The sequence below is a fragment of the Asparagus officinalis genome, chromosome 3, assembly GCF_001876935.1.
Source record: "Asparagus officinalis chromosome 3, Aspof.V1, whole genome shotgun sequence".
Lineage (NCBI taxonomy): Eukaryota > Viridiplantae > Streptophyta > Magnoliopsida > Asparagales > Asparagaceae > Asparagus > Asparagus officinalis.
Genome location: NC_033796.1, coordinates 60,093,420 through 60,113,348, shown reverse-complemented (window position 1 = coordinate 60,113,348; position 19,929 = coordinate 60,093,420). Strand labels below are relative to the sequence as shown.

At 38.6% G+C, this 19,929-nt stretch overlaps 1 protein-coding gene and 1 non-coding gene across 2 annotated transcripts in view; one reads left to right on the top strand and one right to left on the bottom strand.

Annotated features, from left to right (window-relative positions):
- TRNAN-GUU lies at positions 4,978-5,049 on the top strand. The gene has a single exon. It is a non-coding gene; the product is annotated as a tRNA-Asn (tRNA).
- LOC109835178 (H/ACA ribonucleoprotein complex non-core subunit NAF1-like) overlaps positions 19,662-19,929 on the bottom strand; it is a 3,069-nt gene continuing 2,801 nt past the window's right edge. Inside the window, exon 4 of the mRNA XM_020403165.1 lies at positions 19,662-19,759. Coding sequence (XP_020258754.1) covers positions 19,662-19,759 — 98 coding nt within the window. The remainder of the gene's footprint in view (positions 19,760-19,929) is intronic.

Genomic DNA, 19,929 nt, shown 5'->3' with positions numbered 1-19,929 from the left:
AACGGTCACATAAGTGACCGTTGTGGCCGGGTCGGCCCGTCCCGGCCCGGTAACAACGGTCAGATTGGCCCTTTGACCGTTTTGCCCTCAAAAACGGTCAAAAAACGGCTATTTTGTGAGGTTATTTTGGTCATTTACCTAGGGGGCTGGTTCTATAAATAGAGGGGGGTTTTCATTTGTTTTCTTCACACCAAAAACTCATCTCTTCTCTCTTATACTCTTATACTCTCTCTTATACTCTTATACTCTCTTATTTATACTTTCTAATCCAATCCCCAAATGGCTTCCGGATCTGATTATGAAGAGCAAAACATATCTCCCGATCCTGAATTGAGTCCTCCTACTATGAGTCCTCCTACTATCAGTCCTCCTACCGAAGTTAATCCCGAATCCGGTGGCGACGAATCTGCACCAAGAGCTCCTAAACGGCCAAGATCCGATGTGTGGAATTTTTACGAGAAGATCGACGTCACCAAGGATGAACACGGTAGGATCCTCACCCAGAAGGCTAAGTGTGCTTTGTGCGGCAAGATTTTTCAAGCTCATCATAAGAGCGGCACCAACCACCTCAAACGCCATTTAGATAAACACAACAAAGGCCAGCCTCCTCAAGGTGATATCCGACAATCCATGATTTCTCAATCCTCCTCTTCTGGTAGTCTCGGTAGTTGGAACTATGACGCTGCCAGAGCCAGGAAATGCGTAATCAGGTTTATCATTCTTAAAAACCTTCCTTTTAAATTAGTAGAAGATGATGAATTTGAAGATATGTTTAGAGATGGTTTTTATCCTGCATTTAAAAAATTTTCTCGTCAAACCTGTCAACGTGATATTTTAAAATATTATCAGCAAGAACAAGAAAAAATAATTTCTTATTTTAAAAATTTAAACTGTAAATTTTCTTTAACTTCTGATATTTGGACATCTAGAGCACAAACTGGATATTTATGTATCACAGCACACTGGATTGATGAAAATTGGCAAATGTTTAAAAGAGTTGTTTCTTTTATTGCAATAGAAGAGTCACATACTGGTGCTAATGTTGCAAATTTAATAATTGAAGAACTTATGAAATTAGAAATTTCACAAAGAATATTTTCTCTTTCACTAGATAATGCAAGTAATAACAATGTAGCTGTTGATTTTATCAGATCATCTTTATCATTGCCATGTCATGGTGATCTTTTTCATATTAGGTGCATCTGTCATATTTTAAATTTAATTGTTCAAAGTGCATTTACTGAAATTAAACCCATGATAGAAAAGGTTAGAACAGTTGCTTACATGCATAGTGCTTCTGAACAAAGACTTAAAAGATGGAAACAATTTTGTAAAAGAAAAAATGTAAAGCCTAGACTAATTCCAAAAGATGTTGACCATAGGTGGAATTCCACATATGCAATGTTAAGTGTAGCAATAGAATATAAAGACATTATAACTGATTTTATAAACTATTATGCTTCTAGTTCTAGTTCTGGTAGCACTTATGGAATAACTGAAGATGAATGGACAGTTATATGTAATTTAAATGAAATGTTACAAGTTTTTTATGATGCTACCATGTTATTATCTGGCTGTTATTATCCAACCATTACTTTAGCTGCTTTACAAATTTTAAATATTCAAAATTTTTTTGATAAATATCGTTTGGATGCTACTTTTGGACCTATGGTTTTTGAAATGGAGAGCAAATTTAATAAGTACTTTAGGCCTATTCCTCATATTTTTGGTTTGGGGGTTCTTATTGATCCATGCTTGAAGGATATTGGCCTTCGAAGTTTGTTACAGTCATTGTATGGTGGACAGGTTATAGACTTAGATGATGGAACCACCCTGAATGCTACTACTCATCATTTACTTATTAGAAATTATTTTCAAACCTTATATGATGAGTATGCAGCTAGACATGGTGTAGCTGCACAACAGTCTACAGCTTCGGTTTCTTCGAGCTCATCCCGAGCCCGAGGTAAAAGTGTAAGTTTTGATAGGTATGCAATGGTAGCTGAGCTAACTGGTGGATCTGGACTTGGATCGTCATCATCGGAGGTTTCTGAAATAGATGAATATTTTTCTGCTTCTTTAGTTAGATGTCAAGGAAATGCTTTAGATATTTTGCAATGGTGGAAAGTATATGGATCAGTTTCATATCCTATACTTTCCACCATGGTTCGTGACTTACTAACAGTGCAGGTTTCGACGGTAGCTTCGGAATCCGTCTTTAGCACAGCAGGTCATTTGATCGACGATCATATGACATGCTTGGATCCGTATACTGTACAAACGTTGATGTGCTTACAAGATTGGTGGAGGTACGAGAAGCGAACGCAAGGCATCGATCGGATGGCTGGAATTGAAGATAAATTTGAAGAATTGGGACTAGCAGATAGATATAAAGAATAGATTGTAGTTTTTATATCTTAGCTTAAAATTTGTAAAGAATTATTTTGGAAATAATTGCAAATGATAGTGATATAGGTGAGTAGGTGCCAACCTAGTTGGGATTTACTTATCTATTGTGATGCGATTAATTCCAAAATAAATTTGTACTTGTATTTGTAAATAATTTATTAATTATTAATAAAGAATTTGTTTTTATCATTTTTTATTTGTAATTTATGCGATTTTAAGTAATTAATAAAATTATTATTTTTATTATTTTTCTTGTCTTTTTTTTATAATTTATAATTTAAATAACATAAAAAAAATTTAGAAAAAAATAAAAAAAAATTTAAAAAAAAAGAAAGTCACCCGGGCCAGCCCGGAACTCGGCCCGGTCGGGCCCGGGCCCGGACCCGGCCCGAGGTACCCGGGTCCGGGTCCCGGTTTTGCCCGGCCCGGGCCCGGATTTCCGGGCCGGGCCGGGCTAGACCGGCCCGGATGGACAGGCCTACCTACAGGGCTAATTAGCACTTAAATACCCTATTAGTTACACTATTTTAGCATCGTGTTTATTTTTTAAACAGTAAGAATACTATTTTAAAATTGTCCGGTCCCCTTCTTTAGCGAATGATTGGTTTTTTAATCCGGTCCGGATTGTTTTTAAGTAGAGACTACTTAATACCCAACAATGAGGCCAAGCTAAATTCACCCACCCTCATCTAGTCATCTTTACAATCCGAGTATTAACCGTGGAGGAGGATTATGTTTCTTTTTAATAAAAATGACCGTATCCTTTAAAATTTTCCCGAACTTTTCTATTTCTTTCCTATTTTCTTTCACAATTTCTTTTTTGGATGCGTCTTTTTACCGCGGAATTTTTCCGCACGCTCGTTTTTGTTCCGCATCTATTTCTTCTGCGAGACGAACATATGTAGAAATCAGTCGCGAAACCTTGCGTACGAACATATCTTGTTGCATATGTCTATATGTTGTTGCATATGTCTATGTATCCAAGTGGATGCCATTTGTTGATATGATATCACAACATACATATATCTAGGGATGTCCAACCGGCCTACCATTGCCCGACTAGATCCGAAAACTAGGTCCGGGACAAAGAGGTACCCAGATGCGGGCCCGGTTGGACCGGGCCCGGGCCCGGCCGAGCGCCGGCCAATAGGCCAGGCCCGATTTGTTTTCTTTTTTTCTTTAAAATTAGTTTTTTTCCTTAAAAATGAATTTTCAAGAGCAATTAAAAATAAAATATGTAAAATTTTAATTAAAAAATCAATAATATTATTAATCACTTTTAATTATACAATTTACAAATACAAATATCATAGAAAATAAAATGTAAAAAAATAACTTCTTTATTATTAAATCACTAACAATTATAATTTTTTTGAGAATTTATGGCATCACAATAGATGAATACATCCCAACTAGGTTGACACATATTCATCTATATCATTATCATGTGCAACTCTTTCCAAAATAAATTAGAAAAAATTTACAGCTAAGAAATAAAAATTACAAATTAATGAGTAGTTTGACTAAATTTTACTCTTTATCTCTATCTCTTATTGACAACACATCGAGTCTATCTTCAATATTAGTCATCCGATCGATGCATTGAGTTCTCTTCTCGGACCTCCACCTTGAAGCTCGAAGCTCATTAACATATACTTCGTCAAAAGCTCACACAATTCAACCGAAGATGATAACATAATATATACTCCCTATAAAAGAGTGAGTTGTGGAAAAACTTTTCATGGACTATATTGCTCCTATTCTCTTTTGATATTACATTCTAACTAGTGTGTACCCCATGCCAAGCACGGCCCTCGCCTCTTTTCTACAATTCATTAATGTTGTTTGATTTTAATTTTATTTTTATACAAACTTGTTCCTATAGCTAGCAACTATGAAGAACTTCAAATGAGTTGCATTTGGAAAATAGATGTCTAATAATATTGTATGGTGCAAATATAACAATACTACTCCAACAACTCACACATAATGGCCTAATAAAACAATATAGCAACAAAACTCTACATTCAATATAATATATATTCATGAGTCAGTCACTTGAGTGACAACCAATCATGAATTTTTACGAATGAGTTATCTCTTGATGCATATTTTAGTTCATCATACAAAATAATACAAACTATCCTCTTAACTATATCGTGTCTCAAAGACAAACATTATAATATCGTATATTTATCATTAGGGGGGAAAAGAAACAAAGCCAGTAAAAAGAAGAGAAATAAGAGCAAAACCTGAAATAGAATAGTTGCAGGTTTAAATGGGGTCTTGGATTATTTAGGAGTGGAAATTTCCTACTTCGAGATCTTCTTAACGACCTTCTCCATCACCTGAAAACCATAGAAGTTCCTTATCACTGATTCTAAGACTCATGGGTTGAGAACGGGAGTTGAACTCTATGAGGTCGAATCTCCCGTTGTTCCTCAGTAGCTCAGGTTGAGAACGGGAGTTGAACTCTATGAGGTCGAATCTCCCGTTGTTCCTCAGTAGCTCAGTGGTAGAGCAGTCGGCTGTTAACTGACTGGTCTATGAGGTCGAATCTCCCGTTGTTCCTCAGTAGCTCAGTGGTAGAGCAGTCGGCTGTTAACTGACTGGTCATAGGTTCGAATCCTACTTGGGTAGAAAAATTATAAAATATGAAACTGACCTGTCCAAAAAAAATATTATCAAATATTAAAATTCACTACCATAAATCATCAACTAAGTATAATAATCTCTTTATTAATGTGTCTTTTCAAAGATTTGTTCTTAATGTTAAAGAGAAATAAATAGAAAATGAACAAATTAATAGTTCATTCTCACTGATTCTTAATGTTAAAGAGAAATAAATAGGAAATTTTCAGATCTGAGCACATATCAATAGTTTATTACTTTAGAGGAAATATTCAGATTTGAGCACATATTAATAGTTCATTCTCTCGCCAACTGTGGCAGAAGAAATCTTCATTTTCTCATCAATAAAAGCCCTCCAAAATTTCTAAAAATGATCATTAACTGTCATTGACGAAATTTAGAAACTTTAGTTTTTATCTTCATGGTTATACCATCCCTAGCCATCATTAACCAAAATTTTAAAGATCAAATAACTACTCAAAACTGAAACCGAAATAGCACAATAAAGGTCAATCTTTTTAGTGCATAAATGTGTGAAAATGTTTATTTAAAATTTAAAAGTTGTTTGTGGAAAAATTTGCAGTAAAAAGACAACGAAGGAAAATTTGATTTGTATTCCTTTAATCTCAGTTACAATTGGATTTCCTGATTACAAAAGATAAGAGAATGAATTTGATTCTCCCCTTTGTTTAATTTTGGGTTCTTCACGGTGGCGATGAGATGCCTCCCTCGAATGCTCGCGTCGAGTTTGCTTCTCGTTGACGATCCGATGTCTTGTTTCACTGGAGCGTGGTCTTCTCCTCACGATTTGACGTTGTGGAGAACTCTGAACGAGTTTAAACTCTATGAAAGAGTTGATTTAACCGAAAGTCGGTTATAAGCCAAGGATGAAGAAGATCTTGTTGCCGATCTCCAAAGCTCCAACCGAAGGATGAAGGACCCTTTTTTCGCTGCCAAGAAGTTCCAACCGACCGCCCGAACAATCCAGCCCCGAACTAAGTTGATTTCTTAGTTATTTATAGGGGATTAAGGGGTGTAACCACCTCCTTAATTCGCTCCTAAGTGGGGCTAATGGGATGTAACCGTCCCTTAAATCACTCCTGAGTGGAGTTGTGATCCCCTCAGATCGTGGGAAACGGTTTTGGAACCGTTCAGCTCGTGTTTGAACGAGTCAAACGCAGGCCCGCGTTATGACGTGAGTTCTGCATTCAAACGCAGTGTCTGGAAGCTTGAACGCATCGTCTGGAAGCTCGGACGCAGCAATTAGAAGCTGCGTTTGCAGCGTTGGAATCTACGTCTGAGCTGCGTTTGCAGCAATTTGGAAGCTGCGTCTGGCGGTGATTTGAGCTGCGTCTGGCGGCGATTTGAGCTGCGTTTGCAGCGATTTGGAAGCTGCGTCTGGCGGTGATTTGAGCTGCGTTTGGCGGCGATTTGAGCTGCGTTTGGCGGCGATTTGAGCTGCGTCTGGTCTTGATGCTGGTACGCGGGGAGGACTTCCGCGTCTTGGTTTGAGGAGACCGTCGATTTGTAGTCTCTTTCTGTCAGAGCGTTGCAAAGATCGTCGTTTTGTAATCTTTGCTTTAGCTCTTTGACATGTGAAAGTCTTCAAATTGTAGCCTTCTGGAAGTCGTCAGATTGTAACTTCCATCATCGGTGTTTTGATGGGGATCAGCTATCTATTGTGATTTTTAGACAGCCTACAGAACCCCCTCCAAAGTTTTCGAAAGTTCGCGGTTGACTGGGACGAATTTTCGGAATACTTTGGATCTCAACTCTGATCTTGGAGCTGTTGATTCCTTGTGGTAAAGGATTTGTTCTCTGCACTTGCTTCGAAGGCATCTTGGTTGAAGGGATTTGCCACGTAGGACCTGTGTGAAGGTATGCGCCATAATCCTGCTTCTGGAATGTGGGGGTGGACCCTGCATTTTGAACTTGAGATGCGGGTCTCACCCTTGCATGTTGAATTTGGAACACGGGTGTGACCTCGGCGTTCGGTTTTTGCATCGCGGGTCTGACCTCAACGTTTTAACTTAAGACATGGAAGTAGCTTCCGTGCATTTTTGACTAAGTCTTTGAGACTTGTCTTTGGTTCATTTGTTTTAAGTCTCGGCTCACATCCATTAAGTTGATGGACCTGCAAATGTGCATAGGATTTTTGGCAAACCCTCAGCCATCAACGGATTTGATAAGCCTTTACCGACTACCGTTTGAGTCGGGCTAGCATGTGGATTGTCTAAGTCCGTTCCACATGTAACATTGTGCTAAGAGAATGAACCCTCTTAGACTTGATGCTATGATTTTGAATACATAGACTTTGTCATTTTTACGGAAAAAGACTAACCGGCAACGCGTGTTAGGCGTAGGCTTATCTCCAATTAGGGATCGAGATAAAGTCCCCCATGCGTAAAAGGCATGGATTTTGGTGCTACGATGTTGAATACGTAGACTTTGTCGTTATTTCTTCCTGTGTTACTTGAAACACTGAAAGAAAGTTGAAAGCGCCAGAGGTGTAATATTAACTTGGCATGAATTTTCACTTAGAGTGAAATTCAGAAATTTTTTTTATTATCACTAGGATAATTCCAGAAAATATTTAATCCGTTGGGGATTTTATAATGACAACTTGCTATTCTTGTTAAAAAAGGATTAACAAGTTCATCGGGGGGTTTGACTGTTAGAGGTGTGATGTTAACCTAATAGTATTTTTATGGACCTATCGCTCCGTTGATGAAAGTCAATAAGTGGAAAGTGTTGCGATCGGAGCAACTTTGAGGACCTATCGCTCTATTGACGAGAGTCGATAAGTTGATTTTGTTAGAGGTGTTTGATATTAACGTGACAAGAGAATGTTGCGATCGAAGCAACTTTGAGGACTTATCGCTCTATTGGGGAGAGTCGATAAGTTAATTGGTCGTCAGAGGTGTGATATTAACTTGACGGGTTTGTGTACCTATTGCTCTATTGAAGAGAGTCGATAAGTTGATTGTGTCGTCAGAGGTGTGATGTTAACTTGACAGGTTTGTGGACCTATTGCTCCGTTGATGAGAGTCGATAAGTGGAAAGTGTTGCAATCGGAGCAACTTTGAGGACCTATCGCTCTGTTGACGAGAGTCGATAAGTGGAAAGTCTTGCGATTGGAGCAACTTTTGAGGACTTATCGCTCTGTTGACGAGAGTCGATAAGTGGAAAGTGTTGCGATCGGAGCAACTTTTGAGGACCTATCGTTCTGTTGACAAGAGTCGATAAGTGGAAAGTATTGCGATCAGAGCAACTTTGAGGACCTATCGCTCTATTGACGAGAGTCGATAAGTTGATTTTGTCAGAGGTGTTTGATATTAACGTGACAAGAGAATATTACGATTAGAGCAACTTTGTGGACTTATCATCTTATTGATGAGAATTGATAAGTGGGTTTTGTCAGAGGTTTGGTGTTAACATGACGGGAGAATGTTGCGATCGGAGCAACTTTGTGGACTTATCATCCTATTGATGAGGATTGATAAGTGGGTTGTCAGAGGTTTAGTGTTAACGTGACAGGATTTGTGTTGCGATTGGAGCAACTTTGTGGACTTATCATCCTATTGAAGAGGATTGATAAGTGAATTTGTCAGAGGTATGGTATTAACGTGACAAGATTGTGTTGCGATGGGAGCAACTTTGTAGACTTATCATCCTATTGATGAGCATTGATAAGTGGATTGTCAGAGGTGTGATATTAACGTGACAGGAATGTGTACTTGTGATTTGAGCAAGATTTTGAAGACTAGCGTCTCGCTGGGGAGAATTGCTAAGTGAGTTTATCATCAGAAGCGATGGATTTTGATACTAAGATTTTGAAGACTTAGTATCTTGCTGGGGAAGATTGCGATTTGAGCAATTTTGAGGACCTATCATCCTATTGAAGAGGATTGATAAGTTGATTGTCAGAGGTGTATTGTTAACGTGACAAATTAGGAGTGATGCAAGTTGAATGCATACTCTGTGGGGATGATGATCGTCCGAAGTGTAATGTTAACTTGACGATATGAAAGATTTATTACTCTTAATCCAATGGATTCCAAGTAACCAACCCCCAGTCTTGATTAAGACTTAGCAGGGGATTAAAAAGAGGTAGACAAGGCACATCACCTAGTGGGGCACTATCCATGAAGTCGGAATAGATGCACATCACCTGGTAGGCTATTATCTGATGAGTTTGACTATCAGAGGTAACTGTTAACGTGATAGTTTTGTGGACCCGCCATCCTACTTGAAGAGGATTAGTGGGGGAATTTGGAGGAAAATGACTATCAGAGGTGACGGTTAACGTGATAGTTTTGGTGGACCCGCCATCCTACTTGAAGAGGATTGGTGGTGGAATTTAGAGGAAAAGGACTATCAGAGGTGACGGTTAACGTGATAGTTGTTACGCTTACCATCCTACCGAAGAGGAGGATTAGCTTCAGTGTCCGTAGTATCTTCCGGTTCTGACTGGGAAGAGTGAGCTTGGTCCGATTGCTCAGGTGAAGGTTGGGCTTGCTCCGATTGCTCAGGTTGATCCTGCCTACTTTGTTCTTCAGCTTTGATCATGGCAATAATCTTTTGAGCCTGTTCGCCTTGAGAGATTAGTTGTCTCCAAGAACGACATTCTGCAACTCCGATTCGGGCTAGGAGGTCGGTTTGCAAATTGTGCCGACAGGTCTCCACTAGGGTAGACTGTGTCATACCTGACGAACCGGCAGGCAGTTTCCTGAACCATTCAAAGGCAACTCTCTTGAGGGTGCCAATGAATAATCGAGCCAGTATGGCGTCGTTTGATATCACATTCCCAGTTTGTGACTTGAAATGATAGATATGTTGGTTCGGTGATCCCGTGCCGTCAAAAGTTTGTAGCGTCGGGACTTCGAATTTTGGAGGATAAGGGGCTGCATCCCATTCGTCAGGATAGGGTCTGACAACTCCCTCTTCTTGGAGCTCGCTTCTGTTGGCCATGGCATTGAGGCGGGCTTCCAATTCTTCCATTTTAGTAGATTGGAGATTCTGCTCGTTCTCCGTCTCTCTTCCTTCATCAGAGGAAGATTCTAGGTTGTGGGCTTCTTGGTCAGAAGCCTTGTCATCAACCACTTTTTCCTTCCCTTTGCTTGTGTGAGGTCGGGATGAAGACGTTTTTCCTCTCCGGGAGGATTCTTGCCTAGGTGGCAATTCTGTCTTCTGAGATTTAGCCTTGTCTGCGACGAGTTGAGTCAACAAAGCCAGGAGTTCATTGAGGATCTTCTGCAGTGATTTGAGCATGGCGTCTTGCTCAGCAACCCTCTTTGAAAGATCTTCGGAATGTTCTGCCATGTGGGCGAAGCTCTCATGCCCAATGAAAGAGCTTGATGATTGAGACTCCGCAATGGCTGAGTGTTCATCATCGGAATTAGTTCCTTGGGCTAACCTCCGATAGTTGATAGGGGGAATTGCTCTTGTTCGCGTTCGAGTGCGTTGGTAAACTCCTTCAAACTCGTTAGCGATTTCTCTGACGGTCGGCGAACGACTTGTCTCAGAGTCATCGGAACTAGGACCTGAGGCTTTCCCTCTGGCGATCACATTGATAGTGACCTCAGGATATTCGGTCTCTGGAGACTTCTTCCTGTGAGAACATCGTCGTTGGTTGGGCAAAGCAACATTCGTAAATTGGTCGAACACCAATAGTTTGGCCACATATGAGCAGCATTGATATTCCGAGAGGACCGTAGGAATGACTTGTTGCATCGGTCTTTCTCTCGATATGAACTCTCTCAAATCTGTTGTAAAGATTCGAGGAGAATTACTCACTGATCGTGAGGTTTGAATTGGAACCCCCAGTCCATGATTGGACAGGACTGGCTCTTGGTGAACATGGAAAATTTCTGAATTTCACTCTTAGTGAACACGTAAAGATTTTCTGGAATTATCCTAGTGATAACAAAGAAAATTTCTGAATTTCACTCTTAGTGAAAATTCATGCCAAGTTAATACTACACCTCTGTCAACCTAGTTGCGCTACGCAGAGTATTCGGGGGTCTCGCTGCCCGGTCAGCGAGCCGGGGGTCCAGGGGGCGGCGCGCCCCTGGCCAGGGGGTCCGGGGGGGATGGAATACCCCCCGGCGGGGTTCGGGGCAGCGCCCCGAAGCTCCACGGTATACACCAGGTTCTGTATTGGATTTGGACACCCGAACGCATGCCTGAGAGTTGCGTTCAGTTAATGGAACGCACTCCTGAAGACTGCGTTTTGACTGTACAATGCACCACTGAGGGCTGCGTTCAGTCTTATTCACACAGAGCCTAACTTGCATTCTGAAATAGAAACGCAGGGCATAGGGTCGCGTTTAGGCTCACAAACACGAAGCTCATGTTGACTTGAGGATCGGCTTTCTCGGAGATGTGCTCGTCGTAAGGATCTCCTCCTCCGTTTAGCGACGTTCTTCTTAGCCTGCTTCAAGGCCTTGGCAGCAACACCTTCAACTCGGTGGACGAGTTTGGCCGAAGCTGAGCCCACTCCTTCGGAGGAGGGGCTGTTCAAGCAATCTAATCCAAAGGAGAGCACTTCCTTTGGCGATTCGACAGAGATTGGAGCTTTAGTCTTCTTGGAGATCTTGCGAAACTTGCGCATAGCCTTGGGGTTAAGGGATCCGGAGGAAAGGGCTTCCTCATACTTGGCTTGATCGAACTCGATGATCAGAGTTTCAATGGTCGTTCCTGTGAGATGAACGTCGGATTGCACCACCACTTCTTTGTCAGAGAAGCTAGTCCCCAGCGGAGTCGCCATCTTTTGTTTGTGGAAAAATTTGCAGTAAAAAGACAACGAAGGAAAATTTGATTTGTATTCCTTTAATCTCAGTTACAATTGGATTTCCTGATTACAAAAGAGAAGAGAATGAATTTGATTCTCCCCTTTGTTTAATTCTGGGTTCTTCACGGTGGCGATGAGATGCCTCCCTCGAATGCTCGCGTCGAGTTTGCTTCTCGTTGACGATCCGACGTCTTGTTTCACTGGAACGTGGTCTTCTCCTCACGATTTGACGTTGTGGAGAACTCTGAACGAGTTTAAAACTCTATGAAAGAGTTGATTTAACCGAAAGTCGGTTATAAGCCAAGGATGAAGAAGATCTTGTTGCCGATCTCCAAAGCTCCAACCGAAGGATGAAGGATCCTTTTTTCGCTGCCAAGAAGTTCCAACCGACCGCCCGAACCATCCAGCCCCGAACTAAGTTGATTTCTTAGTTATTTATAGGGGATTAATGGGTGTAACCACCTCCTTAATTCGCTCTTAAGTGGGGCTAATGGGATGTAACCGCCCCTTAAATCACTCCTGAGTGGAGTTGTGATCCCCTCAGATCGTGGGAAACGGTTTTGGAACCGTTCAGCTCGTGTTTGAACGAGTCAAACGCAGGCCCGCGTTCTGACGTGAATTCTGCATTCAAACGCAGTGTCTGGAAGCTTGAACGCATCGTCTGGAAGCTCAGACGCAGCAATTAGACGCTGCGTTTGCAGCGTTGGAATCTACGTCTGAGCTGCGTTTGCAGCGATTTGGAAGCTGCGTCTGGCGGCGATTTGAGCTGCGTTTGGCGGCGATTTGAGCTGCGTTTGGCAGCGATTTGAGCTGCGTCTGTCAGCGATTAGAGCTGCGTCTGGGTTGCGTTTGCAGCGATTTGGAAGCTGCGTTTGAGCTGCGTTCGCGGCTATGAACGCGGTGCGTCTTGATGCTGGTACGCGGGGAGGATTTCCACGTCTTGGTTTGAAGAGACCGTCGATTTGTAGTCTCTTTCTATCGAAGTTTTGCAAAGATCGTTATTTTGTAATCTTTACTTTAGCTCTTTGATATGCAAGAGTCGTCAGATTGTAACTCTCGATGTTGATTGTGAAGGCTGTTTGATTAGAGCTCTCATCGGTTGTCGTGAAGGTCGTCAGATTGTAACCTTCAGCGATCTACGTGAAAGTCTTCAAATTGTAGCCTTCTGGAAGTCGTCAGATTGTAACTTCCATCATCGGTGTTTGATGGGGATCAGCTATCTATTGTGATTTTTTGACAGCCTACAAAAGTGAAATAAAATTACTGTTTCATAATGTGATGAACCGAGTTGTTTTTGAGTTTAGCTCTAAGTTGTGTGGGAATAGGTGCTGTTTTTGATATTTTGATGCTAATTTCGAGCTTGTTTAGCTCTATTTTGTGATATTTTTTGTTCGGTTTATTGCTCTATTTTTTGGGAATATATGCTCTGTTTTTTATATTCGGTTTATTGCTCTATTTGTGTGGGAATAGGTGTTTTTTTTGGCACATCGCGTATGAAAAAGTAGTCCTATAATTAAAAGAGTCGGTATTATTATGTAGTCAGCAATTATATAGTTATAAATTGAATAATTTGATAGATTTTGTATTACCTGTGAATTTCTTGGAGCATCAAAATATATAACTTCATAAATTGTTGCTTCTGAGGCCTTTATTGATTCTGGTTGAGTATCGAAGAAATTGACAGATGAAATCACTAACTGCAAGTTGTTCTCACTGTGAGTATTCCTACATGTATAATCAATAAGTTATTATCAGTTATATAGACAGTTCACAATTCAATAATTTGACATTATTTTTCACAAAGTGACAATAATGTATGGTGTAACCTTATCACATTTGTAGTAAGTTTTTGACTCTTGCTTCCTCACTATTGGAGTACACTAAGTTTTTGACTCTTGCTTCCTCACTATTGAAGTACACTTTTGTTGTTGTCGTTGATGAAACCGTATTATAACCTATGTATCAATACATGCATACAAAGGTTAATGCATATTTATAGTTCTTAATGTTAAATATATAATAGACGTTGATTTAAATTTTACCTCTAAGGTTGTCATACTAAAACCCCAGTCACCACCATAACAACATTATTTGTATCATGATATTTAAATTTGGAGTCAAAATCGACTGCTAGTTTATTCCATAATGTGACCATACACTCGTTATCCCTGTAAGAAACAATGATTCATATTATTAATAATTATGTCTATGAACTTCGCATTAAGTTATAATACAATCTTACTCTTCATCTATTAGTTTAATATACCTACATGTCGGCATTTTCCCAGATTTGTGTACTCTCTTATCGGATAGACTTCCTTCACAATCCCTGCAATGTCTTTGATAGTATATTCATAATAACTTAGTATTCATGTATTAGTAATTATAAAACAAATAAGGACACTAATTAGTACCTTCAATATTAGTCATCCGATCGATGCTTTGAGTTCTCTTCTCGGACCTCCACCTTGAAGCTCGAAGCTCATTAACATATACTTCGTCAAAAGCTCACACAATTCAACCGAAGATGATAACATGATATATACTCCCTATAAAAGAGTGAGTTGTGAAAAAACTTTTCATGGACTATATTGCTCCTATTCTCTTTTGATATTACATTCTAATACTAATAAACTAAATTAATTATCATTGTTAATTACTTATATTATATGTCACTTTAAGTTTGTATAATTTGGTCCCAAAAACTTCCAACGTTATTGCAAAACTCTACATCATATTAATTATTAGTAATGTATAATGATATATTAATAGATAATTGCATGTCAACAAAGTATTTATGAAAAGAGTAAAAAATATAGAATTATCCTAAAATTATACCACGAAACTCATATAGGAAAATTACAAAGAGCATTATTATGTTTAGGTAACAAGACAGAGGTACAAACATTAATTTTAGAAAATATTAGGATATTTAAGCGCGACAAGATACATTATCTAAAATTAAAAAAAAGTGCAGCAAGATACAAATGGAGGTATATAAGTATAATTTTGATAAACTATAAGGTATTTAAGTTCAGTTAAGACTATAAAAGATTTGAAACATTTATTTTTAGTATATGATTCCATTGATAAATAATATTCTTTATACAATATGAGGCCAGATGCTTAGCTTATATTTATATAGTAGAGGAGATGTGGAAAAAATTAAAGTATCATATTTTGAACGAGTTTCAAGATTTTGAATTATTTTTTGAAATTATATAATTCGCTTAGAAAACTTTAGAAGGTGTTTTTGAAGGACTACTATAATGTGTTGGACAACAAATAAATATTGAATAAATAAAATTCATGATATCGGATTGTAAAAAATCAAGAATATGTATGTAATAATGGGTGTCATATGAGATAATATTCATACATAACATGACATTGTAATACGTAATCTAACATATTAATGAATTTTAAACATAAGACTTTATATAAAGATATATGCTTAAGATTTGGAAGAAGAATTGTGGCTTTTATGAGTTTTGTGGGTTCCAATTTTGTTTCCCAAATATGATCTAAACCTAAGCCAACAATCAAATTAAAAATAACACGATTTTATTGATATCTACAAAGGGATATATCAGTCAATTTTCAATAACGGTCGATATATCAAAAAAACAAAAGAAAATATAAAATATTACAGAGATGAAGTCTTTAACCCGATATATTAGCTGATATAGCAATATATTGGCTGATATTTAATAGAATGCATATAAGAGCAAATATGTAAATGTTATTTAGGTATTAGTTCCTTAATTTTAAATATATCTAATGATTCTATGTTATTCCCTCAAATTTTTAAAATTGCTCATAATTTTAGGGACTAATATTAAATTTATTAAAATTTTGAGACACAAATTATAAATAAGCTATATTTAAAAGAAGAGTTAATTTTTTAAATACCCTCCCAACTATGAGGATTTTCTTAAAAAAACCCACTCAACCGATTCAATTGACAAAACTCCCTTATTTAAGGGTGGTATTATAGATAACCCCTCTCACTTTCGGTGCAAATTTAGAAAAAACCTCTCAACTATAACGTCTCTCATGAAACCTCCCCCTAATCTTTTACACTTCAATCAACAAACCTCCTTAACTATAGCGTCTCTCATGAAACCTCTCAACTTCATTTTGACATGTGACCAACACGCGAGAGTGTTTTAGGAAATATTCTCATGCACAGCGTGCAAAATTTAAACAAGCTAGGATTTATAATAACTGACATGATTTGTAACTCGGGGCATATAAATGCTAAAGTAGCGTAACTGTAGGGTATATAAGTGCTATTTAGCCTTACCTATGTGCCTCCGTTTCGCGCCCACTCATCTGAACTATCAAATTAGTTTATTTATCGCTCAATGAACTATTTTTTTTCTAGTCTTATCTTACCCTTTGAACTATTAAAATTGTTTATGTTTACTTTTTTTTATTATCATAAAGTAATAAACAAAAAATGGAAATTAGGTACTTGAAGTCACAGTTCAGGGAATAAGTTATGAGGAGCACTAGGGGCCCCCCTGCACTGTAGCAGGTGAGGGGTGTGGTTGGGAGTGTGTCCCAAGGTGTGCCCCAAGTGTTTTTTATAAGTTATGGGACCAAAAATACTTCAAACATACAGTTCATGGGTTATGGTTATGCGCAAAAAAAATATCTCATAGCTTAGGAGGGCAATAGTGCCTTAATTTTTATTATTTTTTTTCCCCCCTAATCAAATCCATAAATGATAAGTCGATGAAGGCGAGGGGTTGTCTGCAGCGTACCTTTTGGGGGCAGCAGACTCCCTTTAGTCCTCCCTTTTCAATAGACGGGTGGGGGCCCAACCCCAGAAAAGAATAGGGGCATCGTCCAAAACGTGAGGGATACGAGGCGCGAGGTCACATGGGCGACGTCAGCATAGCAGCTCAGTTCCGCGTCTCCGCTCTCACGGTCTTTTTTATAAGTTATGGGACCAAAAATACTTCAAACATACAGTTCATGGGTTATGGTTATGCGCAAAAAAAATATCTCATAGCTTAGGAGGGCAATAGTGCCTTAATTTTTATTATTTTTTTTCCCCCCTAATCAAATCCATAAATGATAAGTCGATGAAGGCGAGGGGTTGTCTGCAGCGTACCTTTTGGGGGCAGCAGACTCCCTTTAGTCCTCCCTTTTCAATAGACGGGTGGGGGCCCAACCCCAGAAAAGAATAGGGGCATCGTCCAAAACGTGAGGGATACGAGGCGCGAGGTCACATGGGCGACGTCAGCATAGCAGCTCAGTTCCGCGTCTCCGCTCTCACGGTCTTTTTTTTTTTTTTTTCCTTTTTTCTGTTCAAGGAACGCTCTCATGGTCTTGTTGGCACCGGGATCATCAGAGATGTTATTTTTGTGTCGGGTGCAATGACGAAAGTGCCCATGTCAACCTCAGCTCAAGTACGCTACCAAGATTCTCATACCTCTCATTCATTAACGCAGATTACTAATTGGTTATTATAAAGATTATAACCGTATTAATGATTTCCTGTTTACAGCGTTTCTCATACATCAAAACATTATTCCCTCGTCGTTTCATGAATTTCTAATGCTAAAGACTAACATTATTCCCTCATAAAGGCATTTTGTTTTGGGTGGGCGTGGGTTTGCACGCACAAAGGCGTTATGACCCCACATACATTGCTAGTGTCAGGCTGTCAGCCAGCTATTCTGTTTCCCAAAAGAAATCTCCCCAGCCACCTTCATATTCCTTTACATTAGTATTTTTAGTTAGTAAACGTATAAGAGTAACAATTAGATAACGGGTTGACCTAGCCAAGATTCCTTGTCTCAAGAAAGAAGTAATAAATAAATAAAGATAACAATAATTAGCTACTTAATCTAATTTAAGAAATTATATTCGTAAAAGGCAATAGTATTTTTTTTTCTTCCTTTCCTATTTTTTACCCTAATTCTAATTGGTTTTTGCACGCCTTCGTTCTTTCTCTTATTACTCTATTTCACTGTTAGCTTGACTCGGTCATGGTGACCAAATCAACGATGATTCTCAGTAGAGAGAATTGCGGAACGTGATAACATGAAAGGGTTGTTGAGAGAAAATCTCTCATTGGGGCGGATCTGAGAGGGTGGAGTTAGTGGGTTTAGCCCCTATAAATGGTGGAGTAATTCTCCTTGAGAAATCACAACAAAGAAAGTGAAAAAACTCTTATCCATTAGCGGAACCCTCTCAAAAATCTGTTCTTTCTTCTTCCTTGAGTTTAAATCATTCACCTAGGGTAAAAGCAGCATTACCTGTTATCCCACGGAGTAGAATAATTGCCATTTTCAGATTTATCCATTATGGTAAGGGAAAAGACATCTTTCCCCAATACATTTTATCCTGCCCAATGCCAACTCTATGATCATACATCCAAGCAACAACCAAATGAGCTGAAGTTCCTATTTTCAATCCTACCTGCTAGTTGCCTACTCTATCTCTCCTACCTAAAATACTTACCATCCACAAGTTCCTCTTCTAATGTGCTTCCACTACTTCAGTTGAAGTATTTATTCAACTTGTCTGCTAAATTTCCCACCTAAAATACTTATCACCCACAAGTTCCTCAATCTGTACATGATTCCCTAGTACAGTAGAAGTATTTGTTTTCAGCCTCTACCTGTCTGCTTATTCTCCCACCTATAATACTTGTACAAGTTCCTACTTCTGATACGCTTTTGGTAATATTCTCTTTTATCACAACAAAATACGTTATTCTACAATGGAGCAAAACAGAAACTTGTTTTAGTCCTTAATACATTATGCACCAATTTTGTATAAACACCCGTATTGCATAGACACCAATATAAGCCATGGATAAGTACAAAAGCTAAGGGAAAAAGGGGGATATAGAGCACTAGACATGATGATTGTAATCTTACATACAAGCATACACAAGAAATTATCAAGAGATGATATAAAATCGAGTTTCATAACAATAAATTGTACAAAGCTAATTTCACATAAACTGCAAATCTCTAATGACATAACCCAAAAACACTTAAGTATCGCGTGTCCAAGTCAACTTACCTCTGGGCTAGTTGAGGGGCTGATATGTGCTGTGTCAGGTTTGTGTCGATGAAATGTCTAGCGTTTGTTGATGCAGATACTCGGACATGGATTTGTGTGCTTCAAGCATAATTCCATGCAACGCAGATTATAACAAATATTTGTGTGTTCAGCTCCTCCAAATACTTATAGCTGCATCTTTATATGCTATGAATAAAATGTGCTTTCTTTTTATGTGCAAGTATGCGCGTGTGCGTATTCCAAGCCAAAGAATACAGATAAAATGGTGTGTGAGCATATGTGGAGGTGAATTCCAAGTCAAAGACTACAGATAAATTTTACACGCATATATAGCTAGCGTAAAGTAGAAAAGAAAAAAAAGTACATCTTTTTCACTTTGGATTGAGAATATATCAACATTCATGGGGTATTTGTAGAAAAGACAGAATACCTAGAGGGATCACCTGTCCAAAATCCTTATTTCGGAGTCTCACTCATCAACAGACCACACATTGGGTCCGTCAACATACATCTGCAAACAGAACATTCAAAAGGTTAGACTTCAATCAACTACTCTTATATATTATTGTACACGAAACAATAATTAAACAGAACATTCAAAAGGTTAGACTTCAATCAACTACTCTTATATATTATTGTACACGAAACAATAATTAGTTGAAAGAAGGCATTCACTGCACCCCAATCAACTACTCTTATATATTATTGTACACGAAACAATAATTAGTTGAAAGAAGGCATTCACTGCACCCATTTTTTTCACAAGAGAATTACCCACTATTCATAGAGCTGATTCACAAACAAAGCTTTTGTCACCGTATAAAAGACATCTTTCGTGTGCTTTGCAGTGTACATATTCCAGAAATTTTGTGGCTATTGCTAATCATATAAAAGTGTACAAGACAATATAGGACATTGACATACATTAAATATTGAATTTAAACACCTAGGTGATATGATCCATAACTTTGAACTGCAATGCCTTTAACATATAACGTTGCAAATTTGAGACAGAAAGTCTCCAACTCCCCTGAACTTAATTTATGACA